At 45.1% G+C, this 24,774-nt stretch overlaps 1 protein-coding gene across 4 annotated transcripts in view; it reads left to right on the plus strand.

Annotated features, from left to right (window-relative positions):
- shg (shotgun) overlaps positions 1-24,774 on the plus strand; it is a 49,319-nt gene that overhangs the window by 21,935 nt on the left and 2,610 nt on the right. For 2 of the 4 annotated variants that reach the window (XM_065485335.1, XM_065485332.1), the window contains exons 2-14: positions 3,022-3,066; positions 15,530-15,663; positions 18,500-18,736; positions 19,795-19,944; positions 20,104-20,127; positions 20,442-20,630; positions 21,194-21,920; positions 22,115-22,809; positions 22,923-23,076; positions 23,138-23,340; positions 23,400-23,927; positions 23,983-24,221; positions 24,280-24,625. In XM_065485335.1, the coding sequence (XP_065341407.1) occupies positions 3,022-3,066; positions 15,530-15,663; positions 18,500-18,736; positions 19,795-19,944; positions 20,104-20,127; positions 20,442-20,630; positions 21,194-21,920; positions 22,115-22,809; positions 22,923-23,076; positions 23,138-23,340; positions 23,400-23,927; positions 23,983-24,221; positions 24,280-24,625 (3,671 nt within the window). The remainder of the gene's footprint in view (positions 1-3,021; positions 3,067-15,529; positions 15,664-18,499; positions 18,737-19,794; positions 19,945-20,103; positions 20,128-20,441; positions 20,631-21,193; positions 21,921-22,114; positions 22,810-22,922; positions 23,077-23,137; positions 23,341-23,399; positions 23,928-23,982; positions 24,222-24,279; positions 24,626-24,774) is intronic. The other 2 variants (XM_065485336.1, XM_065485334.1) reach the window with 2 other exon arrangements.

The raw sequence follows: 24,774 nt of genomic DNA on the forward strand, positions 1-24,774 counted from the left end.
CCGCTTTGCCCGGTCTCATCGCGAGGGAGCCGTAATTCATGAATTTTAAATCGACTCCCAAGATATAATGCGAGCAACTATAAAACAAACGCTGGGAGGTGCTCCCAACACATCCTTTTGCGCGGAATGCAGCAAGGAAATTGAAAAGGAAACATAGCATACACGTTGCTCAGAATAAGAAGAAATATTTGAATGTTTTTCTCGGCTGGTAAAAAATTAAACGAATTACAAATTTTAACAAAAATGAATTGCTGGCTGGTGAAACGGAAATTCAATCCACTCTTTTTACGTGCGTTTTAATCATCAAATGGAGTGCTGTGCACCGATGAGCATAATCGCATGTTTAACAACATGATGCGTGCGGCGAGCCCTCGAAAAGGGAGCCGCTATGCGAAAGGGGATGAAAGAGAGCACACGCGGAACAAGTGGTGCAATCAAATTGAAAAGCCGAATAAAATTCGAGCCATCTGCGGACGTTTCGTGATTAGCTGGGCCATTGTGCTTTAAATAATATGAAAATAAAAAACAGCTGGGGTGGGGGTGGCTTGCTCATCCCTTATTGCGCGTGCACTTGACCCTGGCGTGCCATCTGCGGTTGTTCCACCGGCGCTGCAACAGTTGCACTCGAGCAAAGTGTAAAAAATGGCTCTTGTCGTTTTGATTTGTCGCCAGCGGTGGACACGACGCGCAGACAGAGCAGAGTGATAACTTTTGAAAAGACGTCAAGTGTGGCGTTGCGCTCTGGCAAACCGGTTCAGTTTTCCTCCCTTTTTTAATTCCACGCACACACACACGTATGTACAAAGCCAAGCTGGTCGTGTTTTATGTATTTAATGTTCTCTGCAAAACGCGCGCGGTTTGTTTGCGGCGTCGACCTTTCGCGCTGACCCTTCACTCTCCGCCTGCAACCAGAGCCTTTAATTGTTTCAGTTTCACGCATTGTTGCCCGCCGAAATTAATTTAGTGCTGCGTACGTGCTCTCAATTAAGAGCTTTTTGTCGCCCTCATTCGCTCTCTCGCTCGACGAGTGAGTAATGCTGCGTGAAATTATGAATTTCCCACTCGGAATTAAGTCTCTCGGGCGTGAACCTCCTTGTTTTTCACCAAAATCCCGATAAGATAGATAGATGCCGGCTGGCTGGTAAACACAGAGTCTTAGCGCTTTTTCTTCTCCACCAGTCGATTAAGCTTTTCGGGAGCAGCGCGATCGTAAAATAATAAAATAATGACTCGCGCGAGATCGATTCGCCACCGTGGTTCGCTGGCGAAAATGCGCGGTGGTCTTGCCCGAGCCGCTCTCGCAATATCGGCGTGCATTATGATCAGATCGAGCACTTCTTCGCAGCTGCAAAATCGCCGGCGAGCTAATAAAGTTGTAAGCCGTGTTTTCAACGGCATTCCTGATCGAAAATCGAACAAGCCGTGCTGATTATTACACCCCTCTGGCCCGCTAATTTCGATTGGCTGGATCATTGGACAGCTGCCCGAGTTATTGGTGTAGGCAGGGCCACTAAACTCCTAAATTTCACGTGGGTGCACCGATAGGAGGTCGGAATAGAATAGAGCCTCGGCCACTTAAGTGTTTTATCTTTATCTCTTGGAACTAGATTAGAGCCAAACTCAATTGTTCTCCACTAGAAAAAGAGACTAGTTAGACCAAGCTCCTAATTTGTAATTTAATTTTACTACATACTTACTCTTTTTCTGCTCAAATACCTGCAATTATTAATTATGCTGATATATAGCTATCAGGAAAGCACACTGTAAATAATAACTACGCTAGGTTTTTTCTTACATTTTCCAGTTCATGAAACGGTTGAATTTGAGCTTACACGGGAGTAAGGGAGATTATCATGTGATCATGATCACAGTTTATGAACGCAAAAAGACACGACTGTTTTTTTTTTGCGAAAATTTTGCTTCAGCATGGAAAAGAGCAAGTGGACTATTCATGCGTGAGAATTCGCCCCATTGCTTCGAAAAGGAAAGCCTGTCAATGAAAATAGCAGGGTATACAGAGCAATATCTCAGTTCTTAAAAACCAATGATTCCATGTCCTCAACCCATTGCGACCCTTGGATGATACGTATATTATTATCTGTTTCATGATAAAGTAGATCGATACAATGAACAGAAACAAACATGAATGTAAGGACCAAAGTCGATATAAACGCAGTGTGAGCATATGAATGAAACCAGATTTGTTGTTCATACTCGAGTGATGCTCTAGTACGATGATTTTGTAATTTTCTCCTACCCACGGGCAGGCTTATCGTTGAAAAGTTATCAGGGTCCAAGCGTCTCGCAAATTGCTGTCGAGCTGTGCAAATTAGCTTGGGCGCCTCGGGCCCCTTTCGAGGAGTCCCGCAGTTTGCGATGCGCGCACGTTATTACACATTCATGTAATCAGGCACGCTCAGGAAGCTCACATACGCGTCGGGCAATTATTCAGGGCAGCAACGAGCGAGTCTGCGGATCGCGGCGAATAGATTGCGAACGCGGCTCATTAATTGCACAAGTGAACGCCGCGCAGCGCCGCTATTATCATTATTATGAGCATCGTCGGCACTAGATCGGAGCGGGAATAAATTAATTATTGAATATGTAACGCACCGAATCTACGATCGGCCGACCGACCACCGATCTAGTTGTTCTGTTTGCAGCCGTCGAGTGCGGAACGGAGGCGGTGGCGGCGGTCAGCTTTCTTATGTGCGTGCCGACGAGGAAATCAAATAAATGTGATGACTTGTGTTGTAAAAAAGCAGCGAGCAGCCGTAAAAAAGAAGCAGCAGCAAATAGCGAGTGGCGACTGCTATTCATGAGCTGCTGCTGCTGCTTTTCCCCAAGACGAGAGATACAAACACACACACACACAGAGAAAAGACGCCGCCTTTCCTTTTTGGCAGGCTTGTGCGGTGGACATGAAAATTTGTCAAACGTCAACGCAACCGAAATTTGTTGTCTTTCCCGCGGCCACCGTTATACATGGCTCTAACCGTGTTTGCTTTTGTTTTGTTTTAGGTGAGGACCAATTCCGAGTGGCTGCTTTCGAAGGAGATCTTGCAGGCAGGCCGTTTTTTGAAATTTGATTCGAGATAAGGCAGGGAAGAGAGAAATCACAATTTATTTATGCGGTCGCGACAGACCAAATTTGATCCCGGAGCGCAGATAGGCCAAGCCTGGGGTGCAGACGTTACTTTTTTTGTCCTGGGTCCCCGAGGGCCTCTATTTCTCTTCTCCGACTCTCTCGTCGCGGCCCTGATATTAAATCTGCAATTACACGCGCCGCTTTTTGTCACGTCAGCTAAATTTCCCGAGCCATACAATATTCAGACAACAGCGGCGCAAGCTTTGTTTCTCTGGCTGTGCGCTCGTACAAAAGCCAGCAGTGCGTTTTCTATTTTTATGCTAATTCAAGTGCACGCCGAGAACTGGAACCCGTTTGCTGCCACAATTCCTCCGCTCGTTTCGCACACGCCTTCGAGTCAGGGTGCACACTGATTTCCGAACCCAGAAATGTAATTGACGGCAGCAAAAGCGTATATTTGCTTCGCGGACACGAACGTAATCAGGCGCCACTTGTGCCAATTAACCCAGCGCGCCCGCTTTTCGATCCGGCTGGCTGAAAATGAATGCATCAAATACGAAAAATGGCCAAAATGTGTAACGCAGATTTTATCTCTTTGCCGCCGCTGTTTTCGAGCATGTCACGAACGCTGCGCTCTCGAATAAATTTCGCTCCGCTTAATAATCTCGGCGGCCCGATCGAGCGTCATTTTTTCGTCACGCTCAGCAGAGCTGAGCTGGATCCACCCCGTGCACACACACACACACACACTCTCACAAAAGGGGTGAAAAACAGACGAGCTGCGGCGAGTTCAGCATTGTGTGTTGTGTGCGCGTTGATTAAACGGCATTGTACGTTCATGATTTTTATCTTCGGCACCGTGACGCGAAAAAACATACAACAAGTGATTCACCCCTGTTTCGCTGGAATCATGGCGTTTTTATTCAAATTCTGTGTGTCGTTCTGTTTCATTAAAACTTCCTGGATTCAAGCAAAAGCGACTTATTGTTAGACGTTTGATGGAATTTCGACTCCTTTGCGAAGCAAGTTAAGGGAAATCTGGAGACGTTCAAAGCTATCAGCTCTCAAATTTGATTGAGAGATTGAGAATACTTTTCTGACATTGTTTGAGCGCAAAAAATATTTCTAGAGTCACTCCAATAAACAATGTTTTATGTCGATCTAGTTTGTTACGTGTCTACATTATTTTGAGCTAGATAAAGCAGACACGTTAAGTTCTAACAAATTGAGCAGCTCTTTTCATCGCTTCACACTTCAAGCGTTGAAAAATCCGTGCTTTCCCTCCTTTTATTTCCACCTCATCGTCATAACAAGCAATGTTCTCGAATAAAAAAAGGAAAGGATGAATGCGTCGAGGCTGATTTACTTTTTAAAGAAGCAGCAAGTGCCCGCGGGGGAGGTTGGCAGGTGGCTGCTGCTTCCCCTCCACCTCGGTTGAACCTCCCCTACGTGGAGCACAGCGGGACAGGTGTACTCGGCTGGCTCGCTCATCCTATCCTTGGAAGACCTTTCCTCGTGTGACTTCTCAGCCTTTTTTTTGCTCTGTTCGCTCCCCCGCGTGAGAACGGAACACAAAGGACGTCGGAAAATATAATGGAGCCCACATGAATTTCTTCGCATCTTTTGCAGCTTATGATTTTACCCGAGGATGGTATTTTTCACAACTTTGGTCTTTTATGGCGCGAGTATAAATCTTCCTGTGCGCATCTTAAAGGATGCCCAAAACTTTGCTGGGAAATTTATTTATTTTCCTAGCGGATAATTCGCTTGCTCGTTTACCTAGATACGAATTATTGCGATATGAGCGGACGCTAAAAGTTTTTATCCGCGTCCGGCGCAGTGAAAATTTCGGCCAACTTTCTCGCCTCAATCTTTTCTTTCGAAGCTGCTCGCCTTTTCGCTCTTCTAAAGCAATTAATGAATTAGCTTTCTGGGCGCATAAAATATGATAATTCTGACCGGGTGCGCTTGGGTCGATGCTGGCTGCCTTAATTAATTACTCTACGCTGAGTCCGCTGCTTGGCGGGTGATTTAGCGCCTCGACCGCTTTTATTAGAGCTGCACACCAAGTGGGAGCATAATAATATTTATTGTGCATTTAATTAATTAACTGGCGCCAACGTCGTCATCACCTGCACATGTACTCGCCGTCAGCGGCAATGATTCCGGGCATAAATCGTGCTCCTTGCGTCTTGCTGCCTCATTAGGACTAATTACTCTGGTTAGGATTTGGCTCTAAACCACCAATAGCATTAATTTAATGCAGATTCCTGCCCAAGCAATTAATGCGGTGGTTACTTTGTAATTTAAATTTATTTCCGTGCCATTGCATGTTGGCTCAAACTTTCGATTATAAAATTGTAACAACACGCGGATCAGAAACTTTCAAGCGTTTCTTCTTGGTAAACTTTGCCGTTCGTGTGATTTATTAAGTAATGGCAGCTCCTAGAAAATAAGTTACCAAATTTTCAAGAATATTATTAACTCCTCGGCAAATTTACACCATCTGTACTGGAGAGAAATGAAAAGTAAACAAGCACGCTGCACTGGCTAATATAATATGATTAATGCGTCGATTTTTTTCCAGTCGCCGGCTGCGTGCGGAAATTTAATATCACAGACACGCTCTACAAATGCAAATGTGCTAATCCCCGTTTCACGTGTTTCCAAGTCAAGCGGATTGCCTGACAAAACATATAACACTCCGCGCTAATAGCACGTCTTGTAACGCATACACGCCAGGATTTCTTACTGATTTGACACATTCGCGAAGTGCTGGGAAAAATCAACTTTCCCATTGACTTTGGAGGCGGCGAAAAAGCGTAATGCGCTTACGCAGCGTGTGAATGAAAACAAAACGAGGCTTGTTGTCTTGAGAGCCGCCGCCACGATTGTCGCACACGAAATTTTACCATTATAGGCACAGGTAAATGTCGTGGGAAGTAAAAACTGCACTTTTGTCGTCTCCACGCTCTCGATTTCCACGCCGCGAGAGCTAATTATCTGCGGGAGCTGGCTGCGCTCCGCTTCTGCCACCCTTTCTTTTTCATTAAGCAAATATAGCAAAGTTTCACCGGAAAAAAGTTGCCGCTCGACGAGGCAAAAAGTTAGAGTTGCGAATTAAGTTGGAAATTCTCCGTTTGCGCTTCACAAAGGAACTCGAGGAATAAATTTTACACTAGTTTTTTTCGTTATCGCCTCGCCTTTGTTCGGAATTTTAATATTTCTTCTTCCAATGGTGCGAGTGCCGAGCGATGAAAAATTTCTTTTCACTCGAAAAGCTCGTAAAAACGTCAGTAATTTATTGCGGAAAATAGCGTCTATTTCCGTGCTACATTTTGTCGATATCACGAGATAGACGCCACTTTACATTGCGGCTTGGCATGAAGCTGATCAAATCAAACGCAATAAAAGCGAATGCGAGGAGTTCGAGTTTTGTTGATTCTGATGCGAAAAGCGCACAAGTACAAAACCGCTGACCCCTCAAACAGAGAGAAGCTAAATATCATATTGTTTGACTTTTTCCCTGCGCGTTTTATGGCGGCAGACGGTGAGCGAGTGAGCAAGCAAGCGAGTTCGCAGCACATCCAGAAAAATAATAATATTTTGTGCAGCTGCGAGAAGTCGTGCATGAGATCGTGATCGTTGAGAAGAAAAGGGAAAGACCCTCGCCGATGCAAAATGCTAATTTACTGTTGCGCTGGGGTCAGAGCGAAGAGGAAAGGCGGTGACTGCCATTAGCGTCACCTCTGCACAGGCAGTGCATAAATTAAGCAGTATGGTACTAGCACCAGTTGTCGCAAAGGCACCTGTGCCTTGCAAAGAACTAAAATAATTTTGTATTTGTGTGAGTTAGAGCGAAAATTTCAATTCCAGTTTCATGCAGATTTCCTGAATTGACTATATAGTGTGCAAGAATCAAGAATGGTAAAATAGTATCTCTTTTATACAGTCCAATTTTAGCAAACTTTTAGATATGCAAATATTTTAGTACTTGGATGTATAAGAAAGTCTTGAACTATAGTCGTACAAAATTGAGATATGCGCACCGGTGCTCTTCATTCAGAAGTTTAAAACGAACTAAAATTTGCAGCACCCCTAACCATACAAAATATTGACAAATGACTGTAAAAAATTGCATACGTTGCTCTTGAGAGTTTACACCAGATGTTCGGCACTTTCAAAAAAGGGTTCGGCGTAAGCCGGAGTCCCAAAAATAGCGTCACTAGAGCTTTCTATTCAATGAACTGCAGCAGAGATCTTCTTATCTCTTTTCATTCCGTACACAAGTAGGAAAAAACAATTTGATTCGACGTCGGTTTTACTTTTTGCGCCAATTTGGAAGGGCTGCCAAAAGTCCAGATGGCTGCTGTCCGTCCCTTCTGCTGCTGATAAAATTGATTATTTTGCTGCAAAAAGTGAGACTCTTGGCAGCGTGCTGCTTTTTCCGGGTGCGCCATTTCCCAAATTAACTCATTAGCCAGTGGGTGATAATTCGGCCTGAGACGAAACAGCGGTCGAATTTACTTCCGCGCGCAGAAGAGGATCGATTGGCAAGTAAAAGTATGCGCGAGTGAAAAAGGAAGTCATATGCACGGAAATTGCCTCAGCTGGGAAATGGAAAAGACATCGCGCCTGTTTGATCTAGATTAAAAAAAAAATTCCCTCGGATTTTTATTTCTACACGCACGGTGCAAAAGATAGTAACGGGCTGTTCGAAAGAAGGAATGGAAAAGGCCCACTTTAACGTGCGCTTTGATCATTCTTCGTTATACGAGCGCGCGCAATTTTCATGCAAATTATCTCAAACGGGCCCAAAACTACTCGCTCTGGCGCTCGTGACTTACGCTCTCAATTTAAACCAAAATTAGAACTCGGCGCGGACAGTGGCTTTCGGGCTGGCGTGAAACTCTCGCTCCGCTGCACAATGCGGATTAACATGCGCTGGACATAATTCGCGCAAATAAAATTACACACGACCAAATGGAAATCGTTTCAGAGGGACATTCAGCTCGCTTTTGAATGTCAGAGTTAGCATTAAGCCAGGTCTCGCCGGTTGCATAATCCTCAGGAGCCTTATTTAGCTGGCTCGACCTCTGCATGATGCTTCAAATTCTAAGTTCAATCACGCGCGTGCTCATGGCGCCATTTTTCACCTCATTCGATTATCGAATATCAACAGTGCATTTAAAATGCATTTGAAGCTCGCACGGTTGACGTTGTTTCGAGGTGAGAGCGGCGTTTATCAGTACATCACAAACTGCCGAGGCTGAATAAGCGGTCGTTTTACCTGCGAATGCACATTCCTCGGCGACTTAACCCGCTTACAAACGACGACGAGAGCCCCTTTTGTAGGCGGCTGGAACGGGCGGCAGCACGAGCAGCGGATGTAAAAGTAGTATCGCTCGCTCGGCGCGCGGTGGATTCTGCCTTATTTACCTGCGATTCGGACCCAAGGGCCCCGTTCTGGCAAGAATAACGCGCCTCGTAAATCAACACTTCTCGGCCGAGCGTTCTGAATCCGGTCGGCGCTGAAAAAATAATCATTTTCATCTCGGGTTTTGTACGGCATAACGACCTGTTGTAACGAGAGTGCCAGCGGACGGACGGAAGGGCACAAAGCAAGTGCCCTCGCGCCAAATTAAGGCGACTTTCTTTCTCCCTTTGAACTCAGCAACGACCCTCAAGGCTTGCCAGACCGCAATCGTCCAGTTAGTGTTCCCAAATCGTTCTTGCCGCTGATATAGTGCTGCCACCTGCAAAGGTATGTTGTGTTTGGAACATACTAGGGAAACACCTGAGAAAAGCAATAACGCATAATATGCCATCTTCTGGAGAGTGTGCTTAATGGCTTTAAGGGCGTATGAAAGACGTCAGTAACAGCATTTTTTCATCCCCCTCCAGGTGACGCTGGAGTAGGTGATTTTTCCTGGGTGTACTTCCGCCAAGAAGGTCTGGTTTGGATAAAAGAAAACAGGCACACAAATAAATTGACTGACTCTTTTCATTTCCCACCGAACTAGGTTAAATGTCTAACCGAGTCCGTGCCAAAAGCTCGAGATATTGCATGGTCCATCCGCAAGATCAATCGGAAGTTTTTTCGGCGCCCACTCTAATGTAATAACGCGAGCATGCTAGCTGCAATTTTCCTCGTCGATTCCATGTGTGGCAAAGCTGGAGACAAATATTGATTCTCACGTCGCATAGTGAGTGGGTGCATTATCGCGGCGGTGATGTGTTGCTCACCGCGTCATGCATGAGTCAGGCGGTGTGATGCTTGCGCTATTTTGTTTACCTTAGCGCGCTCTCATCAAGGCGGATCGTGACTGGAGAATCGGATGCGCCTGGCAAACCGCTCGAATTTCGGCCCGAGAAGCTGAATTATTCAGCGTGACGTCACACACGCCGCTTGCATGCGTGTCCGTCGGCTTAATTCATTACCGCGCGTCCCCCTGGAGTCGTGCATGTCCAATAAAAGAACACTGAAAGGGCCGCTGAGCTGACTTGTCGTCAAGTACGAGGTGCTGAAAGGGCTGCCGGAAAGGATTGCCCGTAATTGAGCTGAGTGCCGCTTGTTCTGTGCGATGTGCCACGTGCGTTCTGCCATGCATTATTCATCAACTTGTAAAATGTTTTTCTCTTTGATAAAAAAAAGATGAAGTTTTTGCCCTGTGACTCTGTGTTGAGCTTGACACTTGAAAAACGCAGTATGGAGTATGGAATAGATTATTTTTGTATGTTTCCCTAACCAGAGTAATCCCGCGCATCCGACATCGTCACACACTACTTAAATTTCTTCTCAAGTCGACTTTGACTTGGAAACTTCCTGGCTGGAGAAAATTGTGACGGAAGTCACCCTGCCAATCGACATTCCCGTAACAGCAATCTGCGAGTCCCATTTCAAGTGACTCTCGATGATAAAGACGTTTTTTCGTTCAAGAATACGAAAGAGTGCACGAAAATCTTTCCTTCTCAACGGGGAGATTGCTCATCTTGCTGCTAGAATTTCGCAACCTCGAAACGTGTATACATATAGGATTCTTTTACACCGCTCATTTGACACGACTTGCACTTGACACTCGGATTGGCTTGTTATTCGCTCGACCTCCTCAGCGGCCGTGTTTGTGTCAGCCGGACAAAATAATTAATTCATACCTCGGTCATCGGCGTCGCCGGCATCGATCCCCGTTGCGTTTGTTTTCCGCGCATAGAGTAAATATTCACAATGGGTTAATTGCAAGTAGGAGAGTGGAGGGCGAGGGTAGGTTGATGCATATTTGATCAAAATAAAGCAGCACCAGCCGACGGTGGCTCTCAAATATTGACGACGTCGTCAATACTTTATCGCGAGGAATCGTTCGCGTCTTAAATAAATTTCCAGCGCTTCGCAGTGCAAGCAGCCCCATTATCACCCACCGAGCTCATTTGTATTTATGTATGCTTCTTTGCTGCGCGCACGGTTGCCACGGTCCCTGAAATCAAATAATTCCAGCTCCCTTTTCTCCACTGCGCGCGTACACGGATCGTCCGTCTGATTTTTATTTCCGGTCGGAGGAACGTAAATGGAAATTTCGCTGCCAGCAATGTGATTTTTCGCCCTTAATTTTCAACTCGCACGTGATCCACTCGCTGGCATAGAACTCGCTGCTCTCGAGGAATGTTCACGAAGTTGTTGAAGCTTTTGACTCGAAACGCGAACACAAAGGGGAAATCGTCAGATTTATGTAGTTATCCAAAGCCCTTGGGAAGAGGCTCTTGAGGTTTGATTACTTTGGTACAGAATCGTTACTTCGCGCTTTTCCACGAATTTATATTTTCATCAATCGAACTTTCTCAACAAATGAGAGTCAGCTTCTAATATAAACCCTTATCCCTCTTTAAATCTTTGCGATCGAATTTAATAAGAGAAATGTGCTCAAATATTTATTGGTCTATTTTAGCTAACGTGATTGCCTATTTAGCGCCACTGAACGCCATAACATAAGTGTCTAGAAAAATGAAGCACTTCCCTCGGGACGCCGGGCATGAAGAACGTACGTTTTCTCTTCAGCTCCGTTTCTTTAAAAAAATGCTGATGGTTCTGAACTAGAGTAAGCTACTTGATCGGCGGCAGGAAATTTCTCTTGCCACTCGAGATTGCTGGAGAGCAGATATAAAAAAGTGCAACTCGTCGCGCGGGGTGTGCGCGCATATAACGCGTCATAAGTGACTACGTACATACACTTTTAAGCAAGCTATAGTTGTAAACGCGCGAGCACGCCGCTTTTTATTTTCACAGCCGCTTCAAAGTTTGATGCGTGCGTCGTAAAGCGCGTAAAGCCAGTTTTTTCCTCGCCCGCCACCGCCAAATTGCCTTTCCGTGTCCCGCAGGACACCTTTTTCGCCGACAACCCCGGCCAATTAATAATTCGCGCGGCTCTTTTTACTAATTCACCCGAGGGCGGCCGTGAGTTTACTCTGCAAACGACGACAAAACCAAATTTATCGTCGAACGATTGGAATTTATTTCCCGGACTGCGCGAGCCTGAGAGAAAGAATAGGAGAATCTCGTCAAGCGCTGACGCGCGCGTGCGAAGGCTTGAAGGCGGAGGAAAGAATTCATTATTCAGCATATCGACATGCGAGAGCCGAATTTTTTCCTTCGGGTGGATTTGCATTTCCAAGAGCACGCCAGAGCAGCATTAATTCTCGACCAGGCGCCGCGGAATTAATTCGGCCCCACAATCGGAGCAAGAAAGATGCGTCCGTGTCACGTACGTGCCATATTTCCAGCCGGCCGAAAATAACAATAATAACCACCGCCAGGCGCTGGGGAAATTAATTTTGCTTGCTCGCCGTCTTTATTGCTTTCTGCCCCCGTTCCTTTTATTTCTTCTTTCTGCTGATCTGTCGTCGTGAGCCGCAACCTTTAATTTGGCCCGCACACCAATTATTGCCAAAGTTTATCGCGAAAATTGCGTACGCGAGTTGGCTGTACTGTTTGGAATGGCCAGAGCACGCTCGCCGCACTTTGTCACGATCCATGTCCCGTGCAAAGAGCCCGATGATCCTCTGATACTGATCCCATTATTATGTCGTATTTTATGATAATTATGTTATTCGGCTTGCTCAGCAATTCAAAACGAACAAAGGCCAATCCCTTTTCGCCGTATAATTTAATTGCTTTCCATTTCCAATTTAACCAGAAATTAGGTCGCTTACGATCATGAACGTGTATCCAAACCGGGAATTGCCATTCAGGAGCAATTCATGCAATTCAAATCGAAGGATAAGTTATCAGTTCCTTTCGCTCTTGAAATAGCTAGCATTCCCTGTTTAGTAAACCAATAGAAAAGGTTGGATTCGGTTGTATTGCAGACAGTCAACTCTGCCAGACTGTTAATAATGTAACTGATAACGTACATGAACTTTTGAGGAAATAAAACGAAGATCATTTTGTGATTTTATTGGAAAAAATTTCTCTCTCAACTTGGGTTCATTTCCATTGGGAAATTAAAAAATTAGTTACGACAAAACTTTCCGGTTTCTAATTTAAAATTCAAACATAATCCAATTTGCTCTTTCCCCAAACTTTTGACTCCCGCCGACCTAATTTCCATTTGGTGCGTTTCGACTCTTGGCCATTTCACCCCTGTCAGCACCCACACGTGGGCGCGAATTACCAATTTTCGAACACCCTCATGCACGCGCAAAGCGAATCAGTGTCAAAGAAGTAAAATGCAGGGGCAGCTGGGGCAGGTGTAGCGAAAAATTAGAGCGTGCGACGCTGAATAACAATTAAATCACAAAATCGATGCACCACTCTCGCCTTATTTTCGCTTCGGCAGCTTTTCCCGTCCTCCCTGTTTTTCCGTCGCGCCCGCCGAAAACAAGTTGATTATCTGCCAGCGCGAAATGAGAAAAGAGAAACTTTGTTCGATTTGTATTCCTTTCGTGCGACTCTGCCGAATTTAATTTATTCGTCCGTGATCGACGCGAATCTCGGGGAATAAACAAGTGGCGCGTAATCGAAAAATAACAAGAGGTGGATGGAGAAGGAAGAAAGAAAGTCTCTTTTGTCGTTACTGCCGAGAATTTCAACAGATGTGGGCAAATGCGGTCTGATTGCTGTCTGCTTGATCGTAATTGGAATGTTGGAGGCTTCAAAATATCTTCGTTGGATAATTCAAAGAGGGAATCCGATATGACCTTATCATCGTGCATCATCCGATACACAGGGATTGTGTTGAGGAAAGCAGATTGAGTTTCTTCGCTGAAAATCAAGCGCTGTGGAAATTGATTGGGACGATAAGTTAATTCAGTCGTGAAACTCACACAAACTCAGAAATGCAGAACAAACTAATCAGTCTGAAAACTAAATTGGATAAATAAATTATAAACAATTTATTCTCACATTTGTAATATACAATATATTATGGAGCACAGTAAAGGCGGGTAGTTTAGAGCAAAATTTGGAAATATTAAGCTATCGTATAGAATTTATTTCAAAATGCTGCATCCGTATCCAATTCATGTAATGTGCACCTAGCATTGAGATTAAAACATGTTAGCCTTTATTTCCTCACAAAATAGGATTTTGAGTCGATGTCAACTGTTAATCCCTATGTGCCCCTTTTTTTGAGCTATATAGTGGCTGTAAAAATACTGTTGTGAAATATCTTGTTTCAAATCAGTTGAAATACTTTTCTTGTCTGGACTTCATTTATTTGAGTGTGTACATTATTTGACAAAGAATTTGGTTTATCTTATGACAAAAGATGAGCGTATACAGTCATTAAAAAGTTAATCGAATGTGCTACACTTCTTAGTTGTGAAATATTCTTCCGAAAACTTTTGTCTTAAAAAAAAGGATGCCGAAAGATTCCCTGGCAGGGGCGTAATTTTCATTTCAGACCAGCGAGCGCTTTGAAGTTGCGGTTTAGAGCGTTGTTCGCGCGGCATGTCTCGAGTTAAGCGCTGGAAATTTGGTAAAACGAGCCGAAAAGTGATGAAAAGGGCTAAAAACACAACGGCCTCTTTGTCTTCTAATGTATTCATATCTCGAGGCCGGCATTGCGTGGCCGTAAATTGTATGGTGCAGTTGTAAAAGAATCTCATTAAGCATAAAAACTTGGTGCGCTCGTCTCCGTGCCGCCGCGTGATGACGACAACCGCTTTTACTGCTTGCTATCTCGCTGCGCAGGAGATGTGAATTGTAAATCAGGGATGGAATTGACGGGCATTAAAACTGCGTATTAGCTCGTCGTGGTCACTTTCATGAATTTAAATCACACTCCGCGTGCATGGAGCTGAACAAATCGATTTCGGTTACCTGTAATAACCGGTGCGTCTGCTCAAATATTGAAACTAGAACAGAGCCGAGCAGCTGAGAGGAAAGTTTGAGAGTGGAGGTTTAAGTTGCGACTGCTATTTGCCCACCAAAAACTAACCCTTGGTAAACAGCTAAAATAAATGTCTTATTTGCACATGTGGACGTTAAACATTACTTTCATGTTTAAGTTTCAAAACGAGAAATTAGGTTTTGATTTGTATACTCGATAAATTGCCTTAACTTGCTCTTATGAATGTTAAACGGTGTTATGACTGGTTTTTTAAGGTCTGCGATAAATACAAAGCAAGCCTTTAAAAGCAGATAAATGTAAATTTGAGTTCTGCGAAGATCCAAAATGCTCTTGCCTGAACTCCCAATAGCAAAATTGAAATTTAACACTGCCGCAAAAATATCTTTTGTGGAAAGGAAATTGCTCATGTTTTCAAAATGTAGCAAACAGAAAAATATTCAATTTACCAAATGTGATCCATCTGTTCGCTTGCTTGTAACAGTATGCAAACGATACTTACTTTCGTTCATCCTGGGGGCACGTTAGGCTCAAACTTTGCGTACCGAGATTGAAAAATTCGAATGTGCTCAGCGCTGACGCCTGCTGGCTGTGAAATGTGGCCTAACTCGTGCAAACGGCGAATCCTCGCGGTTGCTGCGGCGCCTTTCTTGGGGGGTTGCGTGTCGCTTTCATCGCCACATTAATTAAGCCCTTGTCATACAAGCAGGATCCGGCAAACGAATAATGTTGCTCTTCCTTTGGCGGACAAACAGCACTACCCGACAATATTAATTTCCAATTAAAACTTGGTTTATGCGCGTCGAGGCACGTCGGTAGCTTGCTCTCTCACTCCCACCCTCCCAGAAGGCAGAATTTTCACCACCCCGCTAAAACGAAATTACTCTTCACGCTGCCGTGCTGCGCGAATTTCGCTAATTTTGTTCCCGACGGCGATGATCGCGATGAATAAACATCGCAAATGACATGCGATTCCCGCAGCGAGTACGCTCTTTGAAAATGATGACAACCGCAGATTTCGCCTAAAAGCTTTTAGTCGTTTTGGAAAATCGGTTGTGCCGAAGGAAAAAGTGTAAATTTGTGCGTTTTGTTGTTTTTGCAGATCGATTCGGCGGCGGTGGCACTGGCGGAGTTTGGCAGCATGCTTCGAAACTGCGACACTCGAGGCACTTGAGCGGCCGGAGCGGAAATCACGGGCCCAACCCGCAGCAGGATGACTACTTGAGCTTCAACAAGGTATGCATTTTCTCACGTGCCTTTTTTGGCTCGCAGCCCTGCCAGAGCCGCTGTTTGCGAATTCGCGTCCAGGGAAATAAATAGGGTATTATCATGACTGCCGCTTGTTTGGAATCGTCCGCCGCCGCGGGCTGCTGCGCATTAATTAATTGTTAACCTGGCGTGCAAATATGTATTTTGGTTGGCTAGCAGCTCCCTCTACGTATAGTTGTCACAAGAGGATTTGATTAATGGAACGCTTGTCGCAGCGGCTATTTCCACAATTGGGCGTTTGTGATTAAAAATCGATCACCGCGCGCGCTGGGGCATCCACCGGTCGGCCGGACGCGCGTGGCCGTCCGCCGCTCCATCAAAGTTGAATGTCGGTCTGGACCCGCTTTCCGCTTAAATCGTAGCAAATCTACGTCATTTTCGGACGCACCGCCGGTCAGCTGACAAAACAAATGGTGCCCCGCTCGCGATTTAGCACCGAATGCTTTTCGATCGCGCTTAATGACCGCTGACTACACGGCAAATCGCGTCAACTGCGCCGCCAAAATCGAAAACAAACGATGCGTTAAGCTGAATCATTTTTAAATGCGATCGCCCGGGAATTAATTTAATAGTATTTAACAGCGATTTGGCTCATATCCAGCAAAATCGTTGAAAATTTAATTTTTATCATAAATGAAGTATTTTTATTTTTATTATGGAAATATTTGGAGAGTTCTGAGAACGCAAAAACACATCTGCTAGTGGCGACATTTCCAAGCTTTGGTTTTGCATTTTTATTTTACCGCAGTAAAATCACTATATTTTTTGACAGTTTTTAGACCAGCATAGGAAAGAACTGACATAGTTAAAAGTTTCCTCTTTGAAAGTTTTTCAAGCTTTCGTGGAGCATGAAATATTTCTTTCAGGCACATTGGGCCGTCGGATTTTAAAATATGTACGATCCGATGGGGAAAAAATCCAGCGAAACAATCCTATTTCAGCTTTTGTCGCAACGCCGTTCGCTTTTATCGCTGCCGACACTGCCATATTTCGGTGCGGCGTGCTTTCCCCGGGGAGGCGCGAGAGCGGGCAAGAGACCGCAATCTACTTTCCATCAAACTGGCATTGCTTTTTGAAGGAGCAAATGAAATTTGCCTAATAATGGCTGGACCGATCCCAGCAGACGTGGAATGCGGCCCCGCCACTTTGGGGAAATTCGCCTTTGATCCGACCGCTTGGCGAGGGTGTTTTTCATTTCGGCTTTTGCTCGGGTGAGAGTGGCGGCCAGGCAACACTCACTCGGATTTCGCCAAACCAATAACAATTTAATTCGATAATCTTTTGTGGCTGCCGTCCAATATCCTGCGGGGTCGCACAGAACACGTTATTTGCGCGCTCGTGTTGATCGCATCCCCAGAGATACCGTAGCAACCCCAATTTTCATACGCGACAAAGTTTTCATAATTGATGCTTTTAGCCGCACGCAAAATCATCCCTCTCCATTGCCAAGAACACTACTATGGGAGCAACAAACATTAAAAATAATTGCGTCTTCTTTTAGGTTCTGAAATGAAATCTAGAATAGTAAAAGGCTTCACAATTTTTCTCTAAATTTGAAAATAAATATCGGGTGGTACCACTTTAAAATAGCGTGCATAACAAATAATTTTTTCACTTCAAATGTGGCATGTTGTTCACTTACGTTCGAAATTCATCTTATGCTACTGTGAAAGCTTGTCAAACCGCTTGATATAAATGAATCCAGCTTCTACCGAATTCGCCTTAAAGAGACAAAAATGCTGCGCACCGCACAGACAATTTTTCTTCGTGTGTATATGTCATTCTGACTGCACCAAACACGGCTGGCGGCGTCCAAATTTCAATGAAAAGGGGCCGCGCTGCTTTTCTTTCGCCTCGTCGTCGGTTGTTTTTGTCCGCTGCTTGAATTATTTCACAGGTGCAAGTTTGCCGTGCAAGAAGTCAAAGTCCCATTTCGTTGTGTAAATTCAGACCATATTGTCTCTGGGCCAAATGAATTCTTCATCATTCTCGTCGGCAGCACATTTCGCTACGCCTCGCGAGTGCGACAAAGAACGGCGAAAAGGACTTGAATTTACACACACTTCCAAAAGCTTCTTTTGCTGCTAAATTGTCCCCCGGGGCTATTCGAGCGTAAAAATTAACACAATGCTCGTACGGAGCCCACTTTTGACGACGGCAAATCAAATTTTTACTACTCTCGAGGTTGTTAAATTTTCATGCGCATACGGAGCCAGCGTATAATAGCTTTCTTGGAATCAAAGCCTGTGGCTCACCCGAAAAAAACTGAAAGATTTGTTAAAAGCTCTGCTCCCTGACGTCACGAGAATTTTGAAACCAGACTGTGTGGCCAGACAAGTGCATTACCAACATCTTTTAACAATTTTTACTCCTTAAGTTTGAAAGCGTGTTTCACAAGTTGTTTCCCGTCACTTCACAAACCGACTTTCCGTTGCCGGCGATAAACTGCCCTCTAAATATTTGAGGCCGTAAACTAGGCGACTCACGTGACATATCTCGAGCTAATGAAATAATTAATGCACACCGCACGCCTGCGACGGGCATTTTTCATCCACGTGCCGTCCTTGGCCTCTCCCCAGAGGATTAAACCCGAGAGAGTAATGTCGCGGTGCGTGCGAATAAGGGTCTAATTGATCTTATTTCGTCTGCGGGAATAAATTTTCAACGCGGAGAACGAGCACCACCTGTGCAAAGATCGGTGTAGGTGTACATATGTACATTCGGCCCAACTCCAATTACCATTCGCACCGTCGGCTTTCGGTCCAATTATCTGATCTCGACTCTCTTTTGTTATCATCCGCAGATCCCGATACAGGCGGCCAGGGAGAAGACGGACAACAACCGCAAGCCGGTCTTCTCCAGCTGCAGCAAGTACAACCCAACCTTGGAGGAGGAGGAGGACCGCGGTACTAAGCTGCTCACCGTGCAGGCCCAGGACCGCGACCCCAATGACACCATCACCTACACGTTCATCGTGGCGCCAGGCGAGCGCCAGAAGTTTGAAATCAACAACAGAACCGGCGAAATCTCCACCTTGCTGGTAAGTCTAATTTTATTTTCACTTTCCTCGAATTCCGAGAAAAAATCCAGTGTTTTAAAGCAAAATGTTAGTTAAAACTCATCACTTCGTTATTTTTTTGAAACTGTTTTCTCGCCACTTGAGCAGTGCGGCCAATCACTTCAATTCTGATTTCTGTGAAGTGAAAATACGAACATATCACGTTTCCACCATCAATTAATTATTCCTCACTGATGAGTTAGTGTTTTGACAGCCGAAATAATATTGCTGAATTGTGTGCGGCGTGTCGGCCGGAGCGATGCACACGTCACGCAATTGCTGAAAGTTGCTGCGGTCAGACAATTTGATGGATTGAATCGGCGCCGATCTCCACCAAATTAAAGCCCCTCGAGATTGAGTGAGCGCGCTAAAAAAAGTGCTCCTCTCGAACGGCAGCAGCAGCGGCTGCGATTGCTTTTCTTCCTTACTGGCAAACCGAAGGAGGAATTAAAATATTCCGTCTGGGGTGGGTCGGGGGCATCTTTTTTCGCCGCCTCACCCCGTCTGGCGGAGCAAAGGAGACTTGGTCGTTTCATTTTGAGTGGCGTTTTAATTTGAACGCGCAAAGCAGGAAAGTTTGTTTCATTCGCGATGGGCAAAATTTTCACCCTGCCTCCTCTCTTGAGCCGGCACTGTCGCTTCTTCTTTCTCTGCTTTCGAAAGGAGAAGCTTATTAAGTTGGCAACTTTTGCTCGCGCCACTTAATAAAAGGAAAAAATCGCGCAAGTTTGCTGGTCGGTATCAAATCTGCTGCAAATGCTCACGTCCTCTATTACAAAATGCTAATATTTGCTCTCCGCTCGCTCTGACAAACTTGGGTCTGATTTTATTTTGGTCCCACTTTAATTGTCCGCGAGGCGCGAAATGCAAATTTTGCTTGTTTTTCGTCGTCGCAGATTGCGAAACTTTCCCGCTCGGAAAATTTGCCCGCCGATTAATTCTGTGGCGGCCAGCTGCTTGCGAGCAAAACCTCTTTTAATTTGATATTCACGCGCTGGTGTTTGCATAAATATATAATCAAGCCGCGTGCTCTTATCTAGGTTTTCGACCGAGACGAGCCGACCCGTGAGAAGGAGGCGTTCATCACCGTCCGCGCCACCGACAACGGCAAGCCTCCGCTGGACGACGTCTGCGTCATCAAAGTGACCATCAAGGACATCAATGACAACAAACCAATCTTTGACAAGGGGGTGAGTGATCGCTCGCGCGTTCTTTTAACAATCTGGGCTGGATTTGGAGTCAACTCATCTAGGTGAAAATTATTCGGGGAAGGGTAGAACAAATATAAAGTAGACCCATATTTGACTAACAATGGACTTTGACTAACACTGGTCTTGTGCTTTTACTAGGTGTTTCGAGGATCATATTGGAAGGTTGGATAATCAAAATTGTTTGTATTGGCACTAATTTGCATGGATCGCATGCACGTGGAGTTCTTTTTACAAATTTTGTTTCACAATTCTCACTGAAGAAGTTTCGAACGTGAATGATTGATTTAATTTGAACTAGTATTTTGGTAACAGTTGAAAACAATTTAATGGTATTATAGTCGAGCACATCATTTACACACATCTCTTCTTTCGCCTTGGATCGAATAGACTAGAGCTTTAGCATCACAACCCGCTTTTCAGCTCACTTCTTTTCTTCTCCATTGAAATAACATTTTCTTGTTGTTCTCCGCTCACAGGCGTATCGCGAGTCTGTTCCTCAAGACAAGCAGCCAGGCACGGAAGTGATGCGAATTTCGGCGACCGACATCGACGACGGTAAAAACTCGATCGTCGAATACGACCTTCAGCCGATGGACGAGAGAGAACGCGGCTACTTCCGCGTCGACCGCAACACCGGCGTCATCACGCTCAACAGGACCATCGACGTGAGTGTCAAGTTGTTGTGCCCGCGCGCTGGACAAAGCTGGCGATAACCCTTGAGACGCCGCCGCCTTTGTCCGACAGCTCAATCCAATTACGCGCGAATGCAGGAAAACGACACTTCAGCCGATAGCCAGTGATTTCGGGCTATTACTGAAAGGGGTTGTTTGGAGTGTGCGTGCACCTAACGGAAAGCGTATTGACGAGAATGCCACGCATTTTGGCAACCCCTTCAAAATCGCGGTCGGAGAATTGCACTTGCTCGCGCAATTGCCCTCAACCAATTCCCTGAACTGATTTCATTGATTTGGATTGCTCTGTCCAGAGTGTCTAGTAACCATCCTATCTGAAGTTTAAAAAAACAGCTTAGAGCTCAACTTTCTGATGAAATTAATCATATGTAACAAGTTAAATTTTGAGTTAGCTAAAGTTTTGAATTTTCCATTACATCGCCTTGGATAGTTAGGTAATTTTTAATAGCAGATCACTGCTTTCAGGATAGTTTTTTTTTCATGAAAAGTATTTTGAGGAGCATAATAATTTCAAGCCTTTGTATTTGAATTTGCAGATCAAGGCTCCCTACACGTTCCGCCTGAACGCAACAGCTACCGACCAAGGCACTCCGTCACAGAGCTCCTCCACAGAGCTGGAGATTCTAGTCGTCGACTCTGACAAACAGCCGCCCGCATACATTGATATTCCAAGCACTGCGATACAGCTTCTCGAGAACTTCACAGACTACAAACACCCGATCGCCACCTTCAAAGCGAAATCAAACATTCCGGAGAAGGAGCTTGTATTCACCATTGTTCAAGGACGCACTGAGCAGACCAACAAAATGAATACGTTCCTTCTCGAGTCCGAAAATGACATGGCGTACCTCAAACTGGGCGGACAGCTCGACTACGAACGGGTCACTGACTACATCATCACGATCCGCGTGCAGAACAAGTACAACCTGGCGGCCGAGACCGTGGTCAACATCGGTATCAAGGATGTCAACGACAATATCCCCATTTTCAAGGACGTTGCCGCCGGCACTGTGCTGGAGCATGAGCCTCCAGGCGCGCCCGTCATGCAGGTGCGGGCTTTTGATGCCGACGGTACCTATGAGTTCAACCAAGTCAAGTACGAGCTAAACGACCACAGGGACCTTTTCGAGATTGATGAGTACACTGGGAACATCACGACCAAGATCACATTTGATCGAGAGGAGAAGGACTCGTACGTGATCAAGGTCATCGCCATGGACAACGCTGAATCAGCTCTTCTGCTGAACGGACAACCTAACAGAGGTAATGCATTGATTTGCTTGATAATTACCCTTCTGGTTTGGAATTGTATTTCAAAATCTCGTTTCATAGCTATTGTAACTCTTTTAATGAGTTGGTGCGTTAGAAATAGGAGGGGATTGTCTATTTTTCTTTTGTGTTACAAATCAATTTTATGTACCAGTACTTTTCTGATGAGCCATTGCATTGAATTCCAGGTCAACAGTCATTCCACATCATCATTGGAGACACCAATGACAACCCTCCCAAGTTCACGCAGAAAAACTATCAAGCTGAGGCTCTTGAGAATGCCAACCTGAACGCTCTGGTCACCGAAATCAGGGCAGTTGACAATGATACCGCTTCTGAAGTCTACTACAGCATTGTGGACGGAAATCCAAACGAGCAGTTTAAGATGGAGCCGAACACCGGCAAAATCCGCGTCAACAAAAATCTTGACTACGAAACCACTACTTCGTACAACCTGCGAGTGCGCGCGTTTGACGGGATTTATGAAGATTTCGCAGATGTCATCATCAAAATCGAGAATGTCAACGATGAGCGGCCCCGATTTCTTGATTTCAACCGCAACGCCACCATTCCTGAAGAGGAGCTGCGCGAAGGCTGCATCGTCAAAGTGGAGGCCTACGACCCTGACCTGTCGAAAGATGTAGATCAGCACATCAAGTACTACATTGTCAAGCCGGAGCTGGAGGAGTTCATGAGGATTGACGACACGGGATGTCTGACTCTGATCAAACCACTGGATCGCGACCCTCCAAATGGCTACGAAAAGTGGCAGATCTACATTAACGCCAAGGATGAGGATGGCGGTCCCAACAGCTTGCACGCACCCACTGAAATCACCATCATCCTCACTGACATCAATGACAATGCACCATACCTTGACATGGTAAGAATCAAATTGTTAATACATATTCTGAATAAGGAAGATTTTATGAATTTTGCCTTCAAAATACAAAGCGAAATATTACAAAACGTTCTAAACAAATACTGTTTTTGTAGCCTGAGCCAGTGGTTTGGCCTGAAAACAGGGATCCAGGAGTGATCACCACACTGCATGCCAACGACAATGACGGTGATAATAACGGTCCTCCTTTCCATTTTGAACTGGATAACTTTGCGCCTGAAGTTATCCAAAAGGGATTCCGCATCACTGGTGAGTTTGCCATCTTTCAAGCACCATTTTTTATTTAATCACGCTTATCTCTGCTTCTCAGATGATGGAAAGAGCAATTACCAAATCGAGGCTATCAGGCGATTTGACCGAGAACAGCAAAAGACCTATTTAGTGCCTATTGTGATCTCTGACATTGGAACCCCGCAGATGTCAGGTACCAGCACGCTTACTGTTGTCATTGGAGATGAGAACGACAATGAAATGAAGCCAGGTCATAGCGAAATTTTCGTCTACAACTACAAGGTATGGCATAAAATATAAATCTACTATGAAAAGCAAAGAGAATAATAAATATCTTGCAGGGCTTAAGCAGCTCTGTGATTGGTCGCGTGTTTGTGGAAGACGAAGATGACTGGGACTTGCCTGACAAGACATTTGGCTGGAAAAGTAGCGAGCACCGTGACAAGTTCCAGCTGGATGAAGAAACTGGAGACATCAGTGTCATGTACAATCCCATTTATGAAGATGTGCTAGAAGGCACCTTTGACCTGGAGTTCTCCGTTTGGGAAAGTTCCAGGCTATTTGATCGTCACACTGTTGACGCGTCAGTCAGGGTAGTGATCAAGAAAATTCCTGAGATCGCTATTGACCGATCAGGATCGATCCGTTTTGCAAACATTACTGCTGAAGAGTTCATAGCGCTCTCAAAGAGGGAAGAGCTGCAGAAGTACATTGGCAAGCTGTTCAACATCAGCACCGACAACGTGGACGTTTTCACTGCCTTCACCACAAAGACCGGCGAATTTTTGGACGTTCGCTTCTCGGCGCATGGATCGCCTTACTACATGCCTGAAAAGATCAACGGAAAACTTGCTGAACATCAATCTGAAGTAAGAGACTGTTATAAAAAACAATAACTTATAGTAATAAATGAAAACTTTCCAGCTTGAAGATTTGATCGGAGGCAAGGTGTACATGGTGAACATTGATGAATGTCTGATAGAGAAAGCCAGCTGCGAGTCGAGTTGCATGAACGTGTTGATCAAACACGAGCGGCCGCAAACCGTGAGGACAAACAGAACCAGCTTTGTTGGCGTCCACGCAGAGATCCAGACTGAATGCGATTGTTCTACCCCTCCTGCCGAAAACATTTGCTACAATGGCGGCACCATGGTGGGCAAAACGTAAGTCCTTCATAATTTGCACCACTAGCAAGTTCACTTATCGCTTTAAAACTTTCAGCTGCAACTGCCCTGAAGGCTACAACAGCGGCCCCCGATGCGAAGTTATTGACGTCGGCTTCAGCGGTGATGGATACGCCTGGTACGAAACGCTGTCCGCTTGTGAATCTGGCCGCATCAACCTGCAACTGGAGACCGGCACAGATAACGGACTCATCTTCTACGTTGGGCCACTTTCCTACACTGGCAGTCCGCTCAAGGTCAAGGATTTCATGTCGCTGGAGGTCTCAAATGGTTTCGCCAAGCTACTTGTGGACTACGGCACAGGCACCTCACTGCTCGAACAAAAGGAAGTGAACATTGGTGATGGCCGCAAGCACGACGTGGAAATCAAGTGGAACTCAAAGGTGAGAATTTTGTAAAGATAAAACTGTTCGTGGTATACTTAACCGTGATTCCGCTAGGAAAATCAAATGTGTAAAATTTTACTAACTTCTCAGCGTGAGTTTTAGATTGCTGAGAGGTTTTGATAAAAATATGTGAACAGGGGAAAGAT

Source organism: Cloeon dipterum, chromosome 3 (assembly GCF_949628265.1).
Source record: "Cloeon dipterum chromosome 3, ieCloDipt1.1, whole genome shotgun sequence".
NCBI lineage: Eukaryota > Metazoa > Arthropoda > Insecta > Ephemeroptera > Baetidae > Cloeon > Cloeon dipterum.